The sequence below is a fragment of the Macaca nemestrina genome, chromosome 3 (genome assembly GCF_043159975.1).
Source record: "Macaca nemestrina isolate mMacNem1 chromosome 3, mMacNem.hap1, whole genome shotgun sequence".
NCBI classification, from domain to species: domain Eukaryota; kingdom Metazoa; phylum Chordata; class Mammalia; order Primates; family Cercopithecidae; genus Macaca; species Macaca nemestrina.
Genome location: NC_092127.1, coordinates 26052653 through 26077465, shown reverse-complemented (window position 1 = coordinate 26077465; position 24813 = coordinate 26052653). Strand labels below are relative to the sequence as shown.

The 24813-nt window shown below is 34.9% G+C and overlaps 1 protein-coding gene across 22 annotated transcripts in view; it reads right to left on the bottom strand.

Annotated features, from left to right (window-relative positions):
- MARCHF1 (membrane associated ring-CH-type finger 1) overlaps window positions 1-24813 on the bottom strand; it is an 833115-nt gene that overhangs the window by 46037 nt on the left and 762265 nt on the right. For all 22 annotated transcript variants that reach the window (XM_071092868.1, XM_071092866.1, XM_071092864.1 and 19 more), the window contains one exon: window positions 15299-15479. In XM_071092868.1, coding sequence (XP_070948969.1) covers window positions 15299-15479 — 181 coding nt within the window. The remainder of the gene's footprint in view (window positions 1-15298; window positions 15480-24813) is intronic.

Below are 24813 nucleotides of genomic sequence, written 5' to 3'. Positions count from 1 at the left end.
GATAATCTAGATTGTAAACTTAAGCCAGCATAACCCTTATCTGGATGGCCATACATTCTGAATGACTGATATGCAAATTAATCAATGCATTGAACACCCACAATCATCTAGTGCTTGAGAAATAGCTCTTTTAAAATGTGCATGCTACCTTCTTGTTGGCCTTAAAGTGGATTCAATGCTAAATATTGATTTTGTAAGAATAAAAGAATGAATCCGCTACAGTGTTGATGATGGAGGGATGGTAGAGACAATAATACCATTATTTTCTAGGACTCTACAAAGTACTTTTACTGACATCATTTTATTTGACAGAATCCCCCAAAGTTGAAAAACCCTCTACCTCCTTTCCCTGTCTTGAAATAAAACTGTCTTAAGTCACAGGACTCACCGAAAGCCAGCAAACAACTACATGGTGGGGAAGGTGAATCCAGTTCTTCCACACACTAAATCTAGATTCTTTCCACTGTATTTTACTGTATTCCAATAAGAAAATATTTGCAGAGTTATACGAACATTTCTACCTCACAGAGATTATACATTCTTCGCCTGGGGACTGAATCTAGCCTTCAGACCTCTTTTCTTTTGCCTGAAGAGTTTTTGAATTTGAATTACTTACTATTATTTTAAAAGTGGTAAGAGATTAAATCTGGGATTTTCACTTCGTTTGCAAAAGAGTTTTGGTAACAGTCAACTAGAATTTAGTAGGAACATCCCCCGTGAGAGTAGGCACATCTATTTCAGAATGCTACAGACCTCACCACTCCTTACCGTATCCCTCAGTTCTGTTATCTGCTATTTTTCATCATAAAACCAGATCTCTTCATTCATTTTTATTACCTGTCTGGTTCCTGATATAAAGTAAATTGCCTGTGGACTAAGCAGATCTCTACAGACACTGTTAGTAATTTTCCTCATCCAACTTGGGCAGGGTAATCTTTATGCATCTTTCTAGCCCTGGTTCCCTACAGTCAACAACCTTTTAATCTTAATTTTCTTCATTAAATTGTTCCCCTAATGGAACAGAGAGGCAGCTTTGAAATTGAAGATTTCTTCAGCTAAAAATTCCCACAAATTTCCCTTGTGTCATACTTTAATAGTTGGAATTAGCCCTGTCTGGAATTACTAGAATCATTCCCCATACCATTTTCAAGTCTGTTTCAAATTATTTTGACTAACTCATTTTCCAACTCCCTCCCTCCATCTCTGTCCTGCCAGAATGTAAATTATCTGAGGTCAGAAGATTCTTATCTTGCCCATCACTAAAATCTTAGGGCCAGGTACAATGACTGGCCACATGGCAGGTGCTCAGTAAATATTTGTTTACTGAATGAAGAAGGTAAAAATGATGAATCACAAGTGGATGATACTGGAGCCCTCTCAGTGTGGTCTTTCAGACCTAGTTGCCTGTTGTGTGGTCTTCTATATGAACAGAGTCCTCTCTGCTCAGCAATCTTTTAGGAAATAATTCATTTCCTAGATGCAGAAAAGGATCTAGCTCCGAAATTTCTTAACTTTTTTTTATTGATAAAAATACTCCTTCAAAATATCAGTTTTTGTATTGAACTAACATTTACAGAAAATGTAGCCTTTAAGAAAACAGAGTTATCTTTCTTAGGTTAACTAAACTGATTTGCTTAGATTTTAAATCTATACTGGGTTTTGTCTGTTTGTTTGTTTTTTCACTGTGCCAAGTTGAAAATTGCTTTCAGCCCATCCAGCCTCTTTTCTTGGGGTCAAAAATCTTTCATGTATGTCTCAGGGCTGCAGAAGAGCTTTGCTGTCACTTGGTTTTGCTTTATTGTGACCTTTACTCACTAGCCAACAACTTAAAAGGAAAAAAGAAAGTGTAGCTAAGGTACTTACATCTGGCTTGCAGTCACTTTTTAGGATGCCTCCTAAATGCTAATGGCCTCAAACATTTTCCTTCTCTTCTCTTCTTTCTTCTTCCTTGTTTTAACTCGACTATTTTAATTCTACTTTTAAATTTAAAAAAATAGAGAGAGAGTCTTTCTTGCTTTTCTCACCATGGTTTGCTTTAAAGGGTAATGAGAGATTAAGACACAGGCTGTTTCTTTGTCACTCAGATCTTGGACTCCCCTCTTACACAGCATCCTATCCTGCACCACTAAGCTACTGTAGACATGAAGCATTTTCTCTATATCTTTTAAAAATTCTTCTGAACATTTAAAATGCATTTGAATGTGAGGTCTCTTTCTTCCTTTTTTTTTTTAATAAATTGATTCTTCACTTTGCTTTTCACAAAATCACAGGATTTTAAGTTGGAAGAAACTTTAAAGATACCCTACCAGTCTCCTTGTTTTACAGATGAAGAAACTGAGACAAGACTCAAAGCAGTTAAGTGCAGAACCAGAATTAAAACCCAACCTTCTGACTCCTAGTCAGAAGTACTCTTTCCTTTAGTGTTGAAATTATTTCTTCTTTTTATTAAGCTATGCTCCTTATATTTTAGTTAAAAGATGATTTAAAACTATTTATCATTCCCTAAGTGTAGGGCTGTTTGCGCCATGGGAAGGGAGTACAAAGTCCTTGGGAGGAAATTCCTTATAGTAGAAGCACTGTTGTGTTCTAGGTAAACCTATTTTTACTTTGTTTCATATTTCCATGTGGAGGGATCTCTGTCAGAATGACAAAGTTAGCCCATCACTCACTTCTTCACCATCAAGAATGAGGAAAAAATACTGGGTATGCATTCCTCAGCATCTGTCTACCTCCTGCCCTGCTTTTCCCACATATTTTATAATCTCTCATGCTATATATTTCACAGTTCTCCTCTGTGGCTGTCTAGTTTGAAATACTCATGTGAAAGATAACAACATTGGAATAATTAGGCTATGAGTAGTATGTTCATGTGGGAAACAACAGAAGTGAAGCCACTGATGGTGCCATTCAGAGAAAAATATGGACCAGAAGGAGGCTTACTTGGGAGAGATTAATTATCTTTTAGCATGAAATCTTTCAGCCATCTGCCTTATTTTAATGTTGATAATCTCACACTTGCATGTTGATGCATGTACAAAGAAGCTAGGCACCATCAGTCCAGACAGATACTATCAAAGTATTTCTTATTTCTCACATACTTATCAATCCAATAGGAATTTGGTTCAATCTAAAATATTATCTTCAGAAAAGCCATGTTGATTTCCACCATCTTACATTTCAAAAAATTAAACTAAGAAGTTAGAGAAAATGTCTTTTGGTATTTGATGTTAAGACTTGAGAAATTAGAAATGTTACTTATTTTGGTACACTGATTTTGTATCCTGAAACTTTACTGAAGTTGTTTATCAGTTCCAGGAGGCCTTTTGAAAGTCATTAGAGTTTTCTAGGTCTAGAATCATTTTGACAGCAAAGAGAGATAGTTTGACTTCTTCCTCTCCTATTTGGATGCCTTTTATTTCTTTATCTTGCCTGGTTGCTGTGGCTAGCACTTCCAGTACTATGTTGCATAGGAGTGGTGAGACTAAGCATCCTTTTCTTGTTCCAGTTCTCAAATGAACTGCGTCTAGCTTTTGTCCATTCAGTATGATGTTGGCTGTGGGTTTGTAGGGCTCTTTAGATGTAGATGGCTCTTATTATTTTGAGATATGTCCCTTTTAAGACTAGTTTGTTGAGGGTTTTTGTCATGAAGGGATGTTGGACTTCACTGAAAGCTTTTTATGCATCTATTGAGATGATCACATGGTTTTGGTTTTTAACTTTGTCTATGTGGTGAATCAAATTTACTGATTTGCATATGTTGAACCAACCTTGCATCCTAGAAATAATGTCTCCTTGATAATAGTGAATTAGGTTTTTGATATGCTGTTGCATTTCGTTTGCTAATTTTTTTCAGGATTTTTGCATCTATGTTCATCAAGGATGCTGGGCTATCATTTTCTATTTTGTTGTGTCTTAGCCAGGGTTTTTATCAGAGTGATGATGTTATCATAGAATGAGTTAGAGAGGAGTTCCTCCTCGATTTTCGGGAATATTTTCAGTTGAATTGGGATCAGCTCTTCTTTGTATAGCTGGTATTATTTGGCTGTAAATCCATCTGGTTTGGGGCTTTTTAATTTATTTTTATTTTTTTATTACTGATTCAATTTCATAACTTGATATTGATCTGTTCAGGGTTTCCATTTCTTTCTGATTCAGTCTTTGGAGATTGCAGGTTTCCAGAAATTTATCTTTTACCTCTAGATTTTATAGTTCGTGTGCACAGAGGTGTTCAAAACAGTCTTTGGACATCTTTTGTATTTCTGTGGGATTGGTTGTAATGTCACCTTTGTTGTTTCTGATTGTGCTTATTTGGATCTCTGTTTTCCTTTGTTAATCTAGTTAGTGACCTGTTGATCTTGTTTATCTTTTCAAAGAACAAACTTTTGGTTGCACTGATTTTTTTGTATGCTCTTTGGTTCTTAATTTCATTTAGCTCTGCTCTTAGTTCTTTTTTTTCTTCTTCTAGCTTTAAGGTTAGTTTGTTGTTGTTTTTCTAGTTTCTCTATGTGTGATGTTAGATTGTTAATTTGAGATTTTCCTAATTTTTTGAAGTAGGTGTTTAGCACTATAAACTTTCCTTTTAACACTGCCTTTGCTGCATCCCAGAGATTAAGATATGTTGTGTCTCTGTTTTCATTTATTTCAAAGAACTTTTGATTTCTACCTTAATGTAATTGTTTACACAAAAGTCATTTAGGATTAGGTTGTTTAATTTCCATGTAATTGTTTGGTTTTGAGACATCTTCTTGATATAGATTTCTATTTTTATTTTACCATGGTTCAAGAGTAGGCTTGGTATGATTTCGATTTTTTTTTTTTTTTTTTTTTTTTTTTTTAGTTTATTGAGAATTCTGCTTTATGGGTCAGCATGTAGTTCATCTTGGAGTATGTTCTGTGTGTACATGACAAGAAGTGTGTATTCTGTAGTTGATGGACAGAGTGCTCTGTAGATGTCTATTTGGTCCAATTGGTCAAGTGTCAAATGTAAGTCCAGAATTTGTTAATCTTCTGCCTCAATTAACTGTCAGTGGGGTGTTGAAGTTCCCTACTATTATTGTGTGGATAAGTTTTTTTCTTGGATCTATAAGTACTTGTCTTATGAATCTGGGTACTTCAATGTTGGGAGTGTTTATATTTAGGATAGTTAAATCTTGTTGTTGAATTGAACTCTTTATTATTATGTAATATCTGTCTTTGTCTATTTGTACTGTTTTTTAAAAACTATTGGTTTAAAATCTGCTTTATCTGATATAAAAATAGTGACCCATAATCTTTTCTGTTTTCCATTTGCATGGTAGATAATTTTCCAGCCATTTATTTTGAGCCTATGTGTGTCGCTACATGTGAGATGGGTCTGTTGAAGAAAGCAGACAAATGAGTGTGTTTTCTTTTTTCTTGTTTTAAATACAACTTGCCTTCTAAATGGGGCATTTAGACCATTTACATTCAGGGTTAATGTTGATTTGTGAGGTTTTGATCCTATCATGAGATGGTTAGCTGGTTGCTTTGTAGTTTCTATTGTGTGGTTGCTTTATAGGGTCTGTTTTATAGGGCTGCTTTGTAGGACTATGGACTTAGGTGTGGCTTTGTGGTATCAGGTATTGTTCTTCTGTTTCCATGTTTAAAAGAAACTACCATCAGAGTGAACAGGCAACCTACAGAATGGGAGAAAATTTTTGCAATCTACTCATCTGACAAAGGGCTAATATCCAGAACCTACAAAGAACTCAAACAAATTTACAAAAAAAAAAAAAAAAACAAACAACCCCATCAAAAAGTGGGCAAAGGATATGAACAGACATTTCTCAAAAGAAGACATGCATGCAGCCAATAGACACATGAAAAAATGCTCGTCATCACTGGCCATCAGAGAAATGCAAATCAAAACCACAATGAGGTACCATCTCACACCAGTTAGAATGGCAATCATTAAAAAGTCAGGAAACAACAGGTGCTGGAGAGGATGTGGAGAAACAGGAACACTTTTACACAGTTGGTGGGATTGTAAACTAATTCAACCATTATGGAAAACAGTATGGCGATTCCTCAAGGATCTAGAACTGGAAATACCATACGACCCAGCCATCCCAATACTGGATATATACCCAAAGGATTATAAATCATGCTGCTATAAAGACATATGCACACATATGTTTATTGCGGCACTATTCACAATAGCGAAGACTTGGAATCAACCCAAATGTCCATCAGTTACAGACTGGATTAAGAAAATATGTCATATATACACCATGGAATACTATGCAGCCATAAAAAGGGATGAGTTTGTGTCCTTTGTAGGGACATGGATGCAGCTGGAAACCATCATTCTCAGCAAACTATTGGAAGAACAGAAAACCAAACACTGCATGTTCCCACTCATAGGTGGGAATCGAACAATGAGAACACTTGGACTTGGGAAGGGGAACATCACACACCGGGGCCTATTATGGGGAGGGGGGAGAGGGAAGGGATGGCATTGGGAGTTATATCTGATGTAAATGACAAGTTGATGGGTACTGACGAGTTGATGGGTGCAGCACACCAACATGGCACAACTATACATATGTAACAAACCTGCACGTTGTGTGTTTAAATAAATTAAAAAAAAAAATAGAACTCCCTTAAGGATCACTTATAAGACTGGTCTAGTGGTAACAAATTCTCTTAGTGCTTGCTTGTTTGGAAAATATTTTATTTGTCCTTTGCTTGTGAAGTTTAGTATGGTGGGATATAAACTTCTTGACTGCAATTTCTTTTCTTTAAGAATGCTGAAAATGGGCCTCTGATACCCCCTTGCTTGTAGGATTCCTTCTGAGAAGTCCATTGTTAGCCTAATGGAGTTATCTTTTGTATGTAATATGACCTTTTTCTGTGTCTGCTTTTAAGATTTTTAATTTCATGTTGACTTTGGACAGTCTGGTGACTACATGCCTTGGTGATATTCATTTTATATAGTATCTTGCAGATGTTCTCTGGATTTCTTGTATCTGGATGTCTACCCCTCTAGCAAGATTAGGGGAATTTTCTTGAATTATTCCCTAAATTATGTTGTCTAGGTTGTTTACGTCCCTCCTTCTCTCTCAGGAATGCCACTAATTTGTAGGTTTGGTTGCTTTATATAATTTTATATTTCATGAACACTTTGTTCATTTTTACAAATTTTTTTCTCTATTTTCATCTAACTGGGTGAGTTCAAAACACCAGTATTCAAGCTCTGAAATTCTTTCTTCTGCTTGGTTATTAATACAGCTTTCAATTGCATTTTGAACTTCCTCAAATTAAGAAAAACATCTCTACAGCTGAGAGAGAAATATATTTAACTTAATAAAAATTTAAATGTAAAATTAATTTAAAACTCAATCATAAGATGATGCTTTGGGGAAATCTTTAGTTGTAATTGTGTGTGTGTGTGTGTGTGTGTGTGTGTGTGTATGCTTCTGACTTCTGCACACTCTAACTTGATGCTTTTTGTGCTTTCCATATAGATCATTGGAATATTGACTTCATCATTTTAAACATAGTTTATGTTTCAAAAACCAGAATAAAAGAAGCTCCATTTTGTGTATTGTTAGTTCTTGTGTATTCTTAGTTCTTGTTAAAATAAAAAACGGATTTTTCTCAGAAGTGGATCTGTATCCTTTTAGAGTTAAGAATTTACTTTCATATCTGTAATAGTAACACAGAGTGACATTCTTACTAAGCAAGTGAGGTTGTGTTTTCCCAGCAATAGTTTTCAAAGAAAGAAACAATTAACAGAATTAAAGTAGTGTATCAATCTACTAATAAGGAAGTACTAAAAATAAGTTCCATTTAATCTATCCAGTCAACAATTATTATTCAGCAGTTGTTTATTTAAGGCTACTTTGTGACAGCCTGTATCAAATCCTGCTCTGTATTCCCAATTCTCTCCCCAGTAGTGTCCTGGATATTTAACTGCTAAATAACACTTTTTGATTAGTCCTGGTTTTGTGAAGCACAGAGAACAAAAGAGAGAGACATTAAATTTTCTATGTGTTTATAACATTTTTGGCTTTATTTTTGCTTTGCATATCTTTAGCTATGAATTGTCTTACAAAGATCAAGCATATGATGGTGTACAGCTCTCTCTTTGAATTGCCTGTACCATTTCCTCCGCAGTTACAGAAAATTCTTTCATCTTGTTCCATCCTTCTGCAGTAGACTATATGCTCCCTGAGGGTAGGGTTTTGTTCTATCTTGTTCACTACTGAACATGACTGGCATATAGTAGATAATACAGTAAGTTGAGAGAATTAATAAACTGGGCATGATTGGAGGTCTCTCAGAACAATCATTCAGAACATAGTTTGCTGGCGATGTGAACTGAACTCTGACTAGAGGGAGAACTATGTTTATGGATGGATGGTTCCCAAAAGAATAAGCTCTTTTGCTGCCCAGAGAAGAATATTTCTATCTGAACAAGCTACTCTATAATACCAATCTCAGGTGAATTTCTTTGAAATTTCAAAAGACAAATTGACCTACTAGTATTTTATTTAAAGGCAAAAGATACAATCCATGTGATAAATCCCAAGTTCTATTAGAGTAAATCATGAGACACCTGTATTTTTCATCTCCTAATTATTTGATACATGTTGGCATTGTAATCTATTCACACTGGAATATTATCTTAGTTGAAATACCAATTGTACTTCTAAGAGCAAGAATTGTCCTTCTAAGAGTTAAGGAAATAAAACAAATAAAAACAACAAAACAAGACAAAAAATTAGTAACATGATTAATGCTCCAATCAAGTTGAAATACTTTTCTTTTAATAATTTTTTGTTATTTTTTAGTCTACTTATTTTGTCTTTTTCATAGCAAACAGCTTAAGTAGCCTACTGGACTCTTCTTTTTTAACAAATGAAGCAGTGAGAAAGTAAAGGGAGGGGCGTTTGACTGTAGACAATACCACCACTGGACAGTGAGAAATTTGTTGTGGAAAATTTATCTGGCTGATTTGAAGAATATAGGTTTGAAAACAAAATCATTTCCCTAGAAATGTTCCCTAGAGTATTCTCAGTCATTTAGACTTCCCTTAGGCATCATATAATAATAGAATGGAAATGAGTATGCATTGTGAATTGTATGAATTTTTTTTTTTGCAAGCATTGCAGGAAAGCTTTTTTTAAGCTATACTACGGCAGAAATTTTCATTGCTTTCAGGCTTATATATTTGTGAATAAATGGAATAGCAAATCTGCTCCACAGAATTGGGTTCCTATGATAGGGAAATAGCCTGAAGACATCAAAACTTCATTGCTCAGGGCTTTCTTATCATGTAATCTCAAGTACTTTAAGTAAAATTGAGAATTAATTAAAAAGAATGCCAAAGATAACTCAAAGAACCATAGAATGATTTCAGAATGTCCATGCACACTAAAACTCTTGCCAATGATCAAAAGAACAGAAGTTCATCCAGAATTGTCTTTTGTAGACCCTTATTTATTTATTTATTTGAGATTTAGTCTTGCTCTGTCGCCCAGGCTGGAGTGCAACGGCATGATCTTGGTTCACTGCAACCTCCGCCTCCCAGGTTCAACCGATTCTCCTGCCTCAGCCTCCCAAGTAGCTGAAGTAGCTGGGATTACAGGCACTCGCCACCACACCCGGGCAATTTTTTTGTATTTTTAGTAGAGATGGGGTTTCACCATGTTGGCCAGGCTGGTCTCGAACTCCTGACCTCGTGATCCACCTGCCTCGGCCTCCCAAAGTGCTGGGATTACAGGTGTGAGCCACCGCACCTGGCCCTGTAGACCCATTTTTGTAAGCCCTAACTCTTGGTGTCGATGTTGTTTAAAGCAGAAAAGGAGTAGCTACATTAAATGTTGAATAAGGACTATTGGAGAAACAGAAATGACAGCTGATGCTCTGAGAACAGAGAAGAAAGAGAAACAACAAACCCAGATAGAAAGGCTTTTAAAACATAGCAGGATGTAGAAAGCAGAGTGAAATTAAACAGCCTTATATGTATTTCAAGATACAGAAGTTGTTAATGTTTTCCACCTGAAAAATAATTGGTGTGAATACAATGATATACTTGAGATATGAGGAAAATACATTGGGTAAAATATTCTTGTTTAAGAAAGATGACTTCAGAAAAAATTTTTTTAGAATGATTTGTTTTAAAAGACTTCTACCAGGAATGATTTAAGTAAGAATTAAAGTTTTGATGTTTAAAGAGAGAATGTCTCAGCTATTTGGTGGTAGAGTAGCACAGTGCAATGAGAACATGCTTTAGAATCAGGGAGCTTTGAGTTGTGTGATATTGAGCGAGTTTGATATGATATTTTATTTTTCTCCTCTGTAAAAGGGTCTTGATATGCCCACACAAAATAGGATTGTAATGAAAACTGAATTAGTTAAATGATATATGCTAAATATTTGGCCCATAGAAGGAATTCAGTATGTGGTGGTCATGTCAGTGAAATAGCAAATTCCCCTTAATGGTAAGAAAATTGTGCATTTTGAATTTATTTTTGTCATTAGGCAACATCATTCAAAGGGTGCAGGAAGATTCTAGCTAGGAATCTGGTCTTATCCCTTTTTGTGTTCAATTTTAAGGTTATTAATGATAAGACATCATTAATAATAATCATCAAATAATCAATAACAAATTTGGGGCAGTTAACCTGCTATGGTAACTTGCACCAGTGCTTGGCTCTTTTGAAAGACGAATGCTACATCAAATTAAGGCAAGGAAGGAATTAACAGTGTTTGTTAAAGATAGTTCTTCATTTTTAAAAATAGGCATGTCAACTACAGCACTGTAAATAATTATAGTGGAAAAGTAGAAATACCAAGATGACTACTTTTTTTATTTGACATAGTTAATTCACACAGAACTTATATTCTACGAACTTTCCAATTTTCAACTATTTTTGATCTACAAAAATGGCTAGTGTATATGGCTCAACATAAGCATTACTAAAGCAAAGATATTTACTCATTATCTTATTTTATTTCTACAAATGAGACAAGAGATAAAAAGATGCATGGAGTTACATATCCTGTATTGTACATTTGCCAAATAGTTTCTATATAGAAAATAGAAAAAATATATTTGGGGAGATAGAAAGCTATCAGTAGTATTTGCTATCCTCATAAACTTGGTTTCATATTTAACATTTGATTTCGCCCAGTCAGGAGTAACTCAAATATGAACTCCATGCAATTCTTCAGCTTCAGAATAGGAAATTAGTTTATGCTTCCTAGTTGATCTTGAGTGCATTTTCCAATTGCACTGAGTGGTCACTATGCTTTCTTTGTGTGTGACATTTTGACTTTTCTGAGCCCTCAGAATTATTTCTGACCCTGGATAACTTAGCAGATTAATGAGACTTTTATTGAGTATTAGAAAAGTAGCTGGGCTACTGACTTAAAGATGATGAAGATTGCTTTTCCTTGAATAAGCACTTGATTTTATTTTCACTTTAAAGATTGTCTTCTGGAAACATTAAAATACCTTGATGAATTTACTAACTAGATTTTGGTGGAGTAAGAGTTGCAATTAATGAGTTAACATTTTGCTGATATCTTTAGAAACTAACCATTAAGCCCCAAGGTTTGCCTATGAAGATTTGCACCTTTCTATGCAGAATTGTACCTTTCTACTTTAAGAAGTCATTTAATCTAAACAGAATCTCCTGCCTGCATTGGCTAATGGCAGAAATTCAACATCATTAACTAAATTAATTGTTTCATGTGGGTTGTTCTTTAGAATGTTATAAACTGTAATAGAATTACCAAATTGAAGGCAATTAATTGGATGTACTTCAAATATATTCTAACCAAATGCTATACCTAGCATTCTCTGTAACTGTTTAGAAACTACCAAAAGAAAACTGTTGATGAATCTTAGTGCCATCAAAATAGCCCAACTACAACAGTTTTAAAACGCCTCATATCTGTATGGTTTGTATCACCTCAGAATGTGATGACTCAGGTTGATGACTGAGAAGGTCATCACTGTGATTACTGCCTCTTAAGTATTATTCCAGTGCCTCATATTTTTAAAGGAGAAAGTGAGATGTTGGAATACTTTCTCTAGGTTTTTAAAGCCTATGCATCATGGAGGGAAGAATAGAAGGCATGTTCCTCATGTCTAGGACTCATGTGTTAGAAAATAAGTTGAAGATTCAGATCCCTACACAAGTGCCACAGAGGTATACAGATGAGTGGAGATGGCACACCGTCTCAGGATCAGAAAGAGCGGGAAGGCTGAAAACTGTGAAGAATTTGAAAGCAAGTCCCTTGGCTCCACTCGTTGTTATCATATGGGAATGTGGTTCCAGTAAAGCCAGATACTGTGATTTTTCAAATGAATTCACATATATGGAATTGCACATGAAATAATTACATGCTTAAATGCTGGTAACTAACCCATGGCTCAAATAAAATACATCTGTGGGTGCTGGGGAAGCAACCTTTGGATCAGATTCTAACACCCCTATACATATACAAGTGCTATTAAAAACAATGTTGAAATGCTGTCCTTCATCAATGCTTAATATATTGATATATTAATAATCAATAAAAGAAAATTATTCAACTCAATTATTCAAATTAATCAAAGAAGATTTTTTTAGAAGAAACTAAGATATTAATCAACAGATAGTAGGTACATAGGTGCCCACTAGATTGCTGTGACACATTCGTTATCATGAATTTTTTTTTTTTTTTTTTGAGACAAGGTGTGGCTCCATCACCCAGGCTTGAGTGCAAGTGCTGCAATCATAGCTCACCACAACCTTGAAACCCTAGGCTCAAGGGATCCTCTTTCCTCAGCCTCCTGAGTAGCTGGAACTATAGGTGTGTGCTACCATGCCAGGTTAATTTTTTTTAATTTTTTTTTTTTTTTGGTAGAGACAGGATTTCACTTTTTTTTGCCCAGGTTGGTCTCAAACTCCTGGGCTCAAGGGATACTCCTGCCTCAGCCTCCCAAAGTGCTGGGATTCCAGGTGTGAGCCACTGTGCCTGGTCCATTATCATGAATATTTAAAAAGATAGAAATATTTGCTGCCTTTCTCTGGTTTACTAGTGTGTTTGTTGAGGGGAAAAAAAAGATTTCCTGAGAGAGTCGTAAATTATTAGGAATGGAATATTAATAAAGGATGAAAGTTATATTGAAAGGGTATACTAGATACTACAAAAGCTGGCAGTGTAATAAAAAGACTTTTCAAGTTTCTTCTCAGCATCATGTTTTTTAATTAAACAAAAAATGAGTAGTGGTGATAGATACAGTAAAGAAGAGAAAATTAGAATATGTTATTATCCTAGATTGTGGCCCTCAAATTAAAAGAGTGTATTTGACAAAGTTGAAATGAAAATTTCATGTAAATTTAAGATGAGAAAAAATGAAGAAATATATAGATTCTATGAAATAATTTGTATTTCCCTGAGGACTAAGAAAAGACATTTAGAAAATCATGGAGTACAATGTGTCATTTAACTACCGCAGACAGTGTTCAGCATCTGTCCGGCGGACGAAGCAAAGGGCAAGGAATCAAGGTCCATTTCTATTTCTGGCATTGACACCTCCGGGCCCTAGAAAAACAGTGTTACCCTGCAGCACTCAGGCCACCCATTGTTAAGAAAAGACCATGCATATCCTAAATGAATTCTATGCGTTATTTTTGATGGCTATAAACCGTTTGTAGATTTTAAAAACTGAGGCTACCACAAAAGCAAGGAATGTGATTCTCTCCATATACAATTTACAGAATTAATGAAGAATCGCAATGGTTAGCCAGCAATCAGGTATGTACTAGAATATTCTTGTTTGCATTTCAACTCTGCTCATTCTGGAACCCATTGTGTTTCTTTCCAGGCAATGTCCTATAACTTTCGCTTTGCATTCAATTTAAATAAAGAAAGCAGCTCTAGGATGGTTCATCATTTAAACTGTGGTCTTAATATTCTCCCTTGGAAACTGAGGCAGCCGTATATGTGAGGCTACAGTTAGGCAAGAAGATAAATAAGTTACATGCTAAAATCCAGAAGTCCAGCTATCAAACATGAATTATATAAAGTTCATCGTCCTTGTTTGTATTGTTTACAAGTTGTTCTTCAGCGGCTTTGAGTGAGACACTAACTTTGTATCTGACTTACAGTCTTACCTTTTTTCTTTAGAAAAATACAACACGAATGAGGAATTTGAAGACAAACATTATAGATACAAAATACACTTACCTCTCTCTTACAGCCTGATGCACAATATGGAAAATAGTATCGTTTATTTCTACCTACTCTAATTACACATGAGGCATTAAACCAATTCCCAAATAAAAGCAAACATAAATAGTATACACTTTATAGAAGAAATCATTCTCTTCTATTACCTAATAAATAACTTGTAAGAAATTTGATGAGTCGATGTTGCTTAAGGCAATGTATCATGTAACCTTCTTGGGAATTGGCTTCCGTAAGCACAATACTATCATAGTTCTCATCAATTCAATTACATCGAATTACAAGTACATTTTGCATGCATATACATATATACATCTATTATGTACGCACACTTTTAAAAAAGCATTGAAGGTAATATATCAATCAGAAGCTCTAGAATATAAAACATTATAAATTATGCTGCTATAAAGACACATGCACACGTATGTTTATTGCAGCACTATTCACAATAGCAAAGACTTGGAATCAACCCAAATGTCCATCAGTGACAGATTGGATTAAGAAAATGTGGCACATATACACCATGGAATACTATGCAGCCATCAAAAAGGATGAGTTTGTATCCTTTGTAGGGACATGGATGCAGCTGGAAACCATCATTCTCAGCAAACTATCACAAGAACAGAAAACCAAACACCGCATGTTCTCACTCATAGGTGGGAACTGAACAATGAGATCACTTGGACTCAGGAAGGGGAACATCACACACCGGGGCCTATCATGGGGAGGGGGGAGGGGGGAGGGATTGCACTGGGAGTTATACCTGATGTAAATGACGAGTTGATGGGTGCAGCACACCAACATGGCACAAGTATACATATGTAACAAACCTGCACGTTATGCACATGTACCCTACAACTTAAAGTATAATAATAATAAATAAAAAAAAATAAAAGAAAAAAACATAGAAGAAAGGAAGGATTATCTGCAAACCCTTGGATTAATTTTGTGCAATGAGCTCAACACAAGACACGTACCCTTAATGCATATTAGCATATTAGAAGACTCTTACTGGCAAAGGGAATAGATTTCTAAAACAAGTCTGCTTTGCAAATGGTCCCTCCCAAACCAATTCCTATTGATACTGTACCTTCCGGAGGGGTTTGAGCTTGGTCTCCATTATGAAGTCATACTTGCAGAGCTCACAGCAACGTGTATCTGAGCTCTTTATCCACTGGTGGAGGCAGGACTGGTGGACAAAGCGCAGTGTCCCAGTGCAGCGACAGGGTGTGATGAGGGGGCTCTCTTCATCCCCTTCGCAGTGACAGATTCTGTGGAAAGACGCAGCAGCCAGCATGAGATTTCCCAGAGAACATTTCTCACCTGTGTTGTTTCTGCCCTTGCTTATACCAGGGCTGTTAGAAACAGCAACCTAAGATTCAGAACACTTGGACATTTCACTCCAACTTTAATGCTGGAACCAAATCTATGACCAATACAGATTAAGCATTCCTAACCTAAAAATCCTTAATCTGAAATGCTCCCAAATCCAAAACTTTTTGAGCACCAACACAATGCCATAAGTAGAAAATTCCATTTAGTCAAAACATAGGTGCACAACCCAAAGTTTATTCACTACTCCGAAGGGAAAAGTAAAATTACCTTCAGGCTATGTGTACAAGGTATATATGAAACATAAATGAATTCTGTGTTTAGACTTGGGTTGCATCCCCAGGATATCTCATTATATATGTGCAAATATTGCCAAATCAAAAAAAAAAAAATCCCCAATCCAACACACTTCTAGTCCTACCCAAAATATCTTATTACATATATGCAAATATTCCAAAATCCCCCCAAAACTGAAACTGGAGACACTTCCAGCTCCAACCATTTTGGAAAAAGAATACTCAACCTGTATTAATTGACTTTTACTTTTATGGTCATTGCTGGACTCAAATCATGTAATAAGTTGTGCATTACACACCAGCACATCAACAATGCACTGTCATTTCATTCATACATGGAAGTCAATTTTAATAGCACCACTATTGTGCTATGTCTCCAATTTAATCTATTTAATAGGATACTATCTATGCGATTTCATATATAAAAGTTACGAGTTTTAAGTATTCTAAGGAATATTATAGTTTGGTAAACTTTATTGTGTTACTTCAATAATATCAGACCATGGCATAAAATTTATTAAATATGGTATCTTACCAATGTGGAAAAGTTCTCAAAAAATTTTAAGGTATAATGAAGGAACGAAGTTAATACAAGAAGTCTTAGCTTGAAAATATTACAGATATGTTCTTAGGAAGATGCACACCTATTTGGTCACAACAAATGGTCTAAACTGTCAATAATCATCATTGTCTAAAAAAATCACAAAAATCACTGATCACACAAAATTTGAGTACAGCAAATCTTATTGTTTAAAAATGCTAATAAATACATCTACCAATGAATTGAGTTGAATCAGTTTCTGAACTACTATGAATTCTAGTTTCACAGATTTGCAGTCTAAAATCATTTTATCTCATATTCAGATTTTAAAAAGTAATTTATTTTTCTCTTTGGATAAGACAAGTCTCCCATAACTTTAGCTGGTGAATTCAAATCTCAGCCCTTTAATAATCTGAATGATATAACCAGCAGTTAGACATTGTTAATAACTTTCATTAGAAATGTTGCTTTAAATTTGTTAAACATAGACACTCATATGTTTACTGTAGCACTATTCACCATAGCAAAGACATAGAATCAATCCAGATGCCCATCAGTGGTGGACTGCATAAAGAAAATGTGGCACATTTACACCATGGAATACTATGCAGCCATAAAAAAATGAAATCATGTCTCTTGCAGAAACATGGATACAGCTGGAGGCCCTTATCCTAAGTGAATTAACACAGAAGCAAAAAAACAAATACTGCATATGCTCACTTATAAGTAGGAGCTAAATATTGCATACGCAGGGACACAAAGATGGAAACAATAAACACTGGATATTGTTAAAGTGGGGGAGGGTGGTGGGAAGTAAAGTTTGAAAAACTACCTATGATGTACTATGTTCACTACTTAGGTGAAGGAAACATTAGAAGACCAAACTTCAGCAGCATGCAATACACCCATGTAACAAACCTGCACAGGTAGCCCCTAAATCTAAAACAAAATTTTACAAAATGCAACATTAATGTTCAATGTAACATTTAAACTTAAAAAAGAAAATCTACATAATTACTTTTTTCACCTAAGTTACAATGGCAGACTGGAAGAATGTATGAATCACTGCTACTGTTCTTTCCTTTACAGTGTATAAAGTGTGTATAGATATAGATACATCAGCTCTCTCCCCAGGGGAAATGAAATGGCTGCTCACTCAGATAGTGCAGAAAGATACAGGAACTGAAACCCAACACTCCCCGAGACCTCAAAGTAAAACAGTATGACAGAGTACACCAGGATTTTGAATGAATTTCTTAAGTAAAAATAAAGTGAGCAAAAAGGAACACTGCCATCTAAAGTTCTGGGGTGGAAGTGCTGGGATGAGAACACAGGGAAAGTCAATATTAATGTCCCCTTCCCCCTGAACTAATTTAGGAAGCAGCCGCGTTGGGTGTAGCACTACATATGAAAGGCCAATGTGTTAAGGGAAAATTAAAAATTATCTGAGTGCCTATTTTTAATATAATAACCTGAAATAGCTTCTCTCCAAACCTAGGCCTCAGAAACTGGACTTGTTACACTTTGTATCATGCTTGTTGCCCGTTTAGTGTCATAGCATAGATGTTCAGTAGATGTAAATTGAATAGAATTGAATTCAGTCAACAAAATGACTTACTACAAAAGCAGTCAGTAAAAGTAAATAGAGGCGTCTCCAACACTTAAGTTGTAATATTTACTTTTGGAGCCTCTAAAATCTAATGAATTATACACAGTAAGAGTTTGATATTTCTTAACTCCTTGGACATCCATCTCCTGCCTCCACAGAAAGAAAATCTCTTCAACCAGGGGTCAGTAAACTATGACCCAATTCTGTCCACTGAATATTTTTAATCAATAAAGTCTTATGGGAACACAGTCTTACCCACTGGTTTATGTATTGTTTAGAGCTGTGTTTGCAGAGTAACAGCAGAGTTGAGTAGTTGCTGCAGAGACCATCTGGCTGTAGAAACTAAAACATTTACTATCTGGAAAATGATTCAATTCAATATTTACAATCTGACCCTTTCAGAAAATGTTCACAGATCTCTGCCTTAAAGTACACATGTGATTCAGAGTTAAAGACAATGTATTAATATTATTGACAATAATAAAAACAAATTTTACAAAATGAATCACTCTAACCTCTGCAATTAACAATAAAACTCAAGTAAAGGTACATAGAGAAACACACAATAAAAATGAAAACCCTGCTTGGCCTGGCATTAATTCCTGTTGCTTCCAAGAACAAAATTTCTTATTTGAAAAAAAAAAACAAAACAAAACTGCAGTTAATGCTATCAGATAAGTTCATCACTAAAAGAAGATTGTGTCAAATGCTCTATAGGTACGAAAAATATTTTGCAGTTCTGATTTTTTCATTGACTTTGAAAAAGTAATTTATTCATAAACTGCTTTAAACAAAGACCCCACTGATTACTGAGTTCAAACTGACCTGACCAGTTTACTTTCATCCAGCTTCTTATGTCTCATAAAGTTGTTTTTAAAAATTTCTGCTAAAACTACTACCTGAAGCACCACTAACAATATCATTTTGTCATAAAATTAAGGTTATTTCCCATAGGGGAAATAAAAAACTTGGTTCATTTTTCATTCCCATTTCACATGATTTATTTTTACATATTTTTAGCATTTTGAAATTTTTCCAAATTATCTGGCTGAAGTTGAACCCCACGAGTCTTTTCAAACCATGTTGAGATTGTTCTAAATGAATTTAAAAGCTAAATATCAACTTCAAATATCTACTAGAAATAAAAATAATTTGATAGTGCCATTAAAGAGAGAATTAAATAATTCCTAAATTGATATACTTCACAAAAATCACAATCACTGAATTATAAGTGGAAACACAGTAATGAAAACATAAACACGCTTTTCCAACAGAATAATTGTGTAGAAAAGCTGATTTCAATAATGTAATAAAATTTCATTGCGAAATATTCATAATTTTGGTACATTTTTACCTGATGGGAAGTTGGGGCTTGGGAATTGAATGATTCTATAAAATTATTGGTGATCCACATTGGTATCTGTCACCTAGTGACAGTTACAAGCTGAATTCACAGATTTTACTGGCATTTTAGTATTTTACCAGTCTGCTTGCAATCTAATTAGCATAAGTTGAGACTTTCATCATTTATGACTGAATAAACTCTTACTTTTACATAATTTCTAGCTATCTGTGAATAGCAGACCACATAATGCTATGCAGCAAATTAAATTTTAGATTGGTGTGTGTGTATGTGTGTGTGTGTGTGTGTATGCTTCACATCTCTTGCCTTAATGTTTCAGTTTTAAGAAAAGTAGGGTTTTTTTTTTGGTGTTACATATCTTCAAATGGTCTTTAGTATTCCCTGTCCCCATCCTTTGCCAAGGTTTCCTGACACTGGTAGAATCATATTTTTTTCTTCATAAGTTTTTTTTAAAACTCATCACTTAAAAAAAAAAATCTTTGTGAGGGCCATAGTATTATGCAACTCTGGAATTGTTAAATTCACTCAATAGTCATTTCATTCACGCACATTTTCTTGGTTCTTGCTATATGCAAAGAAAATCAGACACCTCAGTGTCTTTCATATCTTCTTCCTTTTCTTCCCCACAACTATGTCTTAGTGGCTTTGAATTGTCAACAGAGACACAAAGTATCTTTAAGACTGTTTCCTTCCATTAGGAAATCATTCTTAAGATATGCAGTTATTTAGATCCTCTTAATATACTGCCACTCTTCGAGAACTCTATCACCAATCATATAAACCCAAACTGCTTCACCTTCTTTTCATATGAGCTTGTACAATTTGAGTTTACCTTACCTATGCAGGCATATTTTCCACGAGTCTCTGACATACAACCACAGTAGCATGGTACAGAGTTTAACAGCTAATAAGCTGTGGGTTTTGCCACAAATAAGTTACTGCTGTGCCAAGATCTTGATTCCTGTCAGCTTAGAGAGCAGTTTTGAGGTCTTGGTGTGTTGTCCGTTCACCCTGGTTGACTCACAAATGTTATCATGTTTTGCATGTTTTAAAAAATGTTGGGAGACACTGGTGTGGCTATTGAAAATACAATTAGCATTATATTTGTTGTTCCGCCCATCTATACGTGTTAAATTACTTAATCTCTGTGTTTCAAGTTCATCATCAGTAAAATGGGAGAATAGTGATCACAGACTGTTAGTAAGAATTAAAGTAAATGATCAATTAAGTGATAATTATTAATAATCAATTATTTCATATGATTATTAAGTGTTGTCATTTAATTGATCACTTAATTTAATCCTTATTAATAGTCTATGACCACTCTTGTCCCATTTTATAGCATAATAGTCTACTAAAAGCAGTCTTTTTTAAAATTAATGGTCAGATGATTATTTCCTGAGTGTATTGCATTCTCTATATTAAAGTCTGTCTCTGAGAATTTCCTCAAGTATGTTCTTCATACCTTTGATATTTTCCCTCCTTTAATAACACCTCATCTAAATTAAGACTCATCTAAATTTCAGACTCACATCCCTAATTAAACAGCCCCTAGTTTTTCCTTCTCTATAATGCTCTCTCCTATTTCTTGAGCTGCCATTGCTCTTAAAGCATATACCACACATATAAACAGTCTCTGTTGTTTGTTAACTGTTTCATTCATGCAAGTTCTGGAATTATGAGCTGAATAAATTCATGTTTAATAATTTTGTGGAGGCAGGATCTTTCTGTGGATTTGTATTGATATTCAGAGTAATTTAAGTTATGAGAATGTTAAGAAGTCAGGATAAAGATGGCAAAGCACTAGACCATAATGGACTGGCTTTCATTAAGCTTCTATTTAAACATTTACAGAACATAGACCAAAAAAAGCCAGCTTAGTCAGAGGATATGGCAATTCTCAGAAGTTGTTACCAATGACCAGTGTTTTGTTTATGTTTGGGGAAAATTCACTTATAGTGAAAGTGAGAAATATGTGATCCTTTTATATACCATGAACCCTTTAATTTGCATTTAAGGAACTAAACTGAGGTGTAACAATTTTATACCCTATCTGAGCAACAGAGGAAGTCAAGCAAACTGATCTGCAGTAGAAAGGAGAAGTAACATACTTCATAAACAGAGAACAAGATGGACAGTAGTTAATATCATTCCGACTAACAGCTGTTTCCAGCTACTCTTACTGACATGGAGCCAGCATGCATTTTTGTACTTAAAACAAAAAGGTATTATAAGCCAGATTTCAAAGGTTTCCTTAACAAAAATGAAGATAGATATCCCAGGCCATCATTCAGCCTGAGATTTAAAATACCTTGAAAACTCAAGTTAAAAATACATTTATGATATAAGAATAAAAATATTTTACTAACAGATAATATTATTTTTGTAATCATAAGTTTCATCATTCTGAATATGTACTCTTTTTTTACATCTGCAGATGAGTGACAGTTCTTCATACATATGAGATTTTTAAAAAGTGTTTTGTTTTCTCAAAGGAATATTTTCAACTCAAAAAAGCTGCTACATAGCATGACTTCCTGAGTTTAATTTCATGCCCTAATTTGTCACCATTGACTTGGTCAAAACCTCAGACCACCTGCACAGAGCTGTAGGGAATGATCAACAACAAAGACAATGACATGGCAATGTCCCTAGCTTTCCTAACTATTTCTGGAGCTGATCCAAGAGTCGCAAGTAATCAGCCACATTTTTTTTTTTCCCCCACCAGACATCACAGTGATGGAAAACAGCGGAGAAGAAGATAATGATCACCTTGCTTGGTCAATAATGAAAGCAGAGGAGGCCAAGTCTTATTTGAATTCATAGACATTGAATTCTGAAATGGATTGGGAAGGTGCTATTGGAATTGCTTCCCCTGGGTGTCTCATCCCCTCTGGAGATGGTTCGATGCCACTGATACTAGGATTTTAAATTCTGCTTGGGACTGAGGATTCCCACTGAGATTCTATTCTCATCTAGCCTAGTGGTTCAGTCTTATAGTGGGCCAGAGGCTCTTTGAAGACTTTCTGAGAGGTCTCCATGGGCTCTTGAAATACATTAGATTCCCCCATTCCCTCTATTGACGTGTGTAGCCCTAGGAGTCCCAGTCAGTGTATCTAGCAATAGAATAGATCTTTCTTATTTATCTCAAGATCAGTTCAGACTGTCCAAATCCTCCAAATCAGGAGAAATTAAAAGCTAGATTGTGTCTTTTAGGATAATCCCTTCCCTGTTAACCATCGCTTTACTGCCCTCTCTATACTCATTGGTTAGCTTAGAGGACCATGTATTTCTGCATAAAGGAAATGAGTTTCCCCAGTGCCATTTATCTTTCCAGATCCTACCTTACTATTTTGATGACTTGTAGATAAGTAAATAGATAATATATATTGAATGAATATCTGAAGGTTATGATTTTCTCTACATTTGCATATGTCATAAATATTCATTTTATATCAGCTTTGAGATCTTTTGAGGTATATTTGTAAGACTGACAAAATTAAACTAGAGATATTTCTAAGCAAGTGTGCTTAAAGTTATTAGGCTAAATTTTTGTTAGCTGCATACGTTGAAGTAAAATGGCAAACAAAGGGACAGATAATAAAAACTCATTTGGCTTTAATATGTAGATATAATCAAAGAAATATATGTGGTCAGATACAGAAGAAGGCTTTCATATATATATAATAACAGAGCTATCAGAAAAATTATGCAGTTATAACCTTTTACTCTTTTTCTTTTCTGCATGTGGCAGAAATTCTTAATTCAAACTGATTTTCTGATCTTTTTTTCTTTTGTGATGGCTAAGTCTTTGAATTTTTGTAAGCTCATCCTCAACCATGACTTCCTTTCAATTTTGTCCACTCATTAATCTTATCTGGCTGAGCATTACATCAAAGAAAGTCTCAAGTTGCCATGGATAATTGACAAAGCAGGCACTTTATTTACAGATAACCAAAAATGCATTGAATTAGAAACATGCCTTTGCATATGAATTCTTCTACAAAGGCAAGTAAGTGAAAAACACTGATGTTTTACAGCAGTTCCAACCACATTGAGTGAAGAATGATCAATTTTTATTCATTTATTCACTCATTCATTCAGTCAACAAATAATTTGTTGCATATGTATATATGCAAGGTTTTATAAGGTTCTATGATAAATATAAAGATGAATTAGTTTCAGTCTTTTTCCTTTAAGAAGTTTATACTATGACAGTTTATGCATCAGACAACTGCAAAATTAGGCAGGATGCATTTAAAATGGGATGTGTGCCATATCAAGTGCTGTTATATGCAAAGGAGAGAAAGATCATCTCAGCTCTGGGGTCAGGGGAGGGTGGTTAAAGTTTAATGGAAGGTGTGGCATGGGAATTGGAATTGAATTCAGGGTAGAATCATGGCAGATGGAGAAGGATGTTGGTAGAATACACTAGGCATAGAAGATGTTTTCAGCCAACGCTTAGAAGTAGGATTGACTGGGTAATTTGGTAACATTATGTGGCCAAGTATGAAAAGAACATGAAAGTTCTTACTCCAACTAAATACAATATTTAGTACATATTTCGTATATTTATTTATTATATACAATGGATACCACATTATTATATAATAATATAATTAATAATACAATTTTAATAGTGAGATATCATGCTGAAAAATAAAGATTACACAGAGTCTTGTATTTCCCTCAGCCAGCGCCAACACACACACACACAAACACACACACAAACTAACTTTAATTGTATTTGCTTGGAGTAGGAACCTAACACGCAATTTGAATAAAAAATTAAGATTACATTTAAAAAATGGGCAAAGGAACTGAAAAGACATTTCTCTAAAGAAGACATACAAATGGTCAACAGTTATATGGAAAGGTGTTCAAAATCACTAATCATCAGAGAAATGCAAATCAGAGTCACAGTGAAATGTCACCTCACACCCATCAGAATGGCTATCATCAAAACACACACACACACACACACACACACACACACACACCCAAACCCAAACAAGATAAATGCTCCTGAGAATGTGGAGAAGTTGGAACCCTTGGACACTGTTAGGAATAAAAACGTGCAGAAGCTCTTTAGTTTAATTAGATCCCATTTGTCAATTTTGGCTTTTGCTGCAAAGAAACAAAGAGTCAACAGACAACCTACAGAATGGGAGAAAATTTTTGCAATCTACTCATCTGACAAAGGGCTAATATCCAGAACCTACAAAGAACTCAAACAAATTTACAAGAAAAAAACAAACAACCCCATCAAAAAGTGGGCAAAGGATATGAACAGACATTTCTCAAAAGAAGACATTCATACAGCCAACAGACACATGAAAAAATGCTCATCATCACTGGCCATCAGAGAAATGCAAATCAAAACCACAATGAGATACCATCTCACACCCGTTAGAATGGCAATCATTAAAAAGTCAGGAAACAACAGGTGCTGGAGAGGATGTGG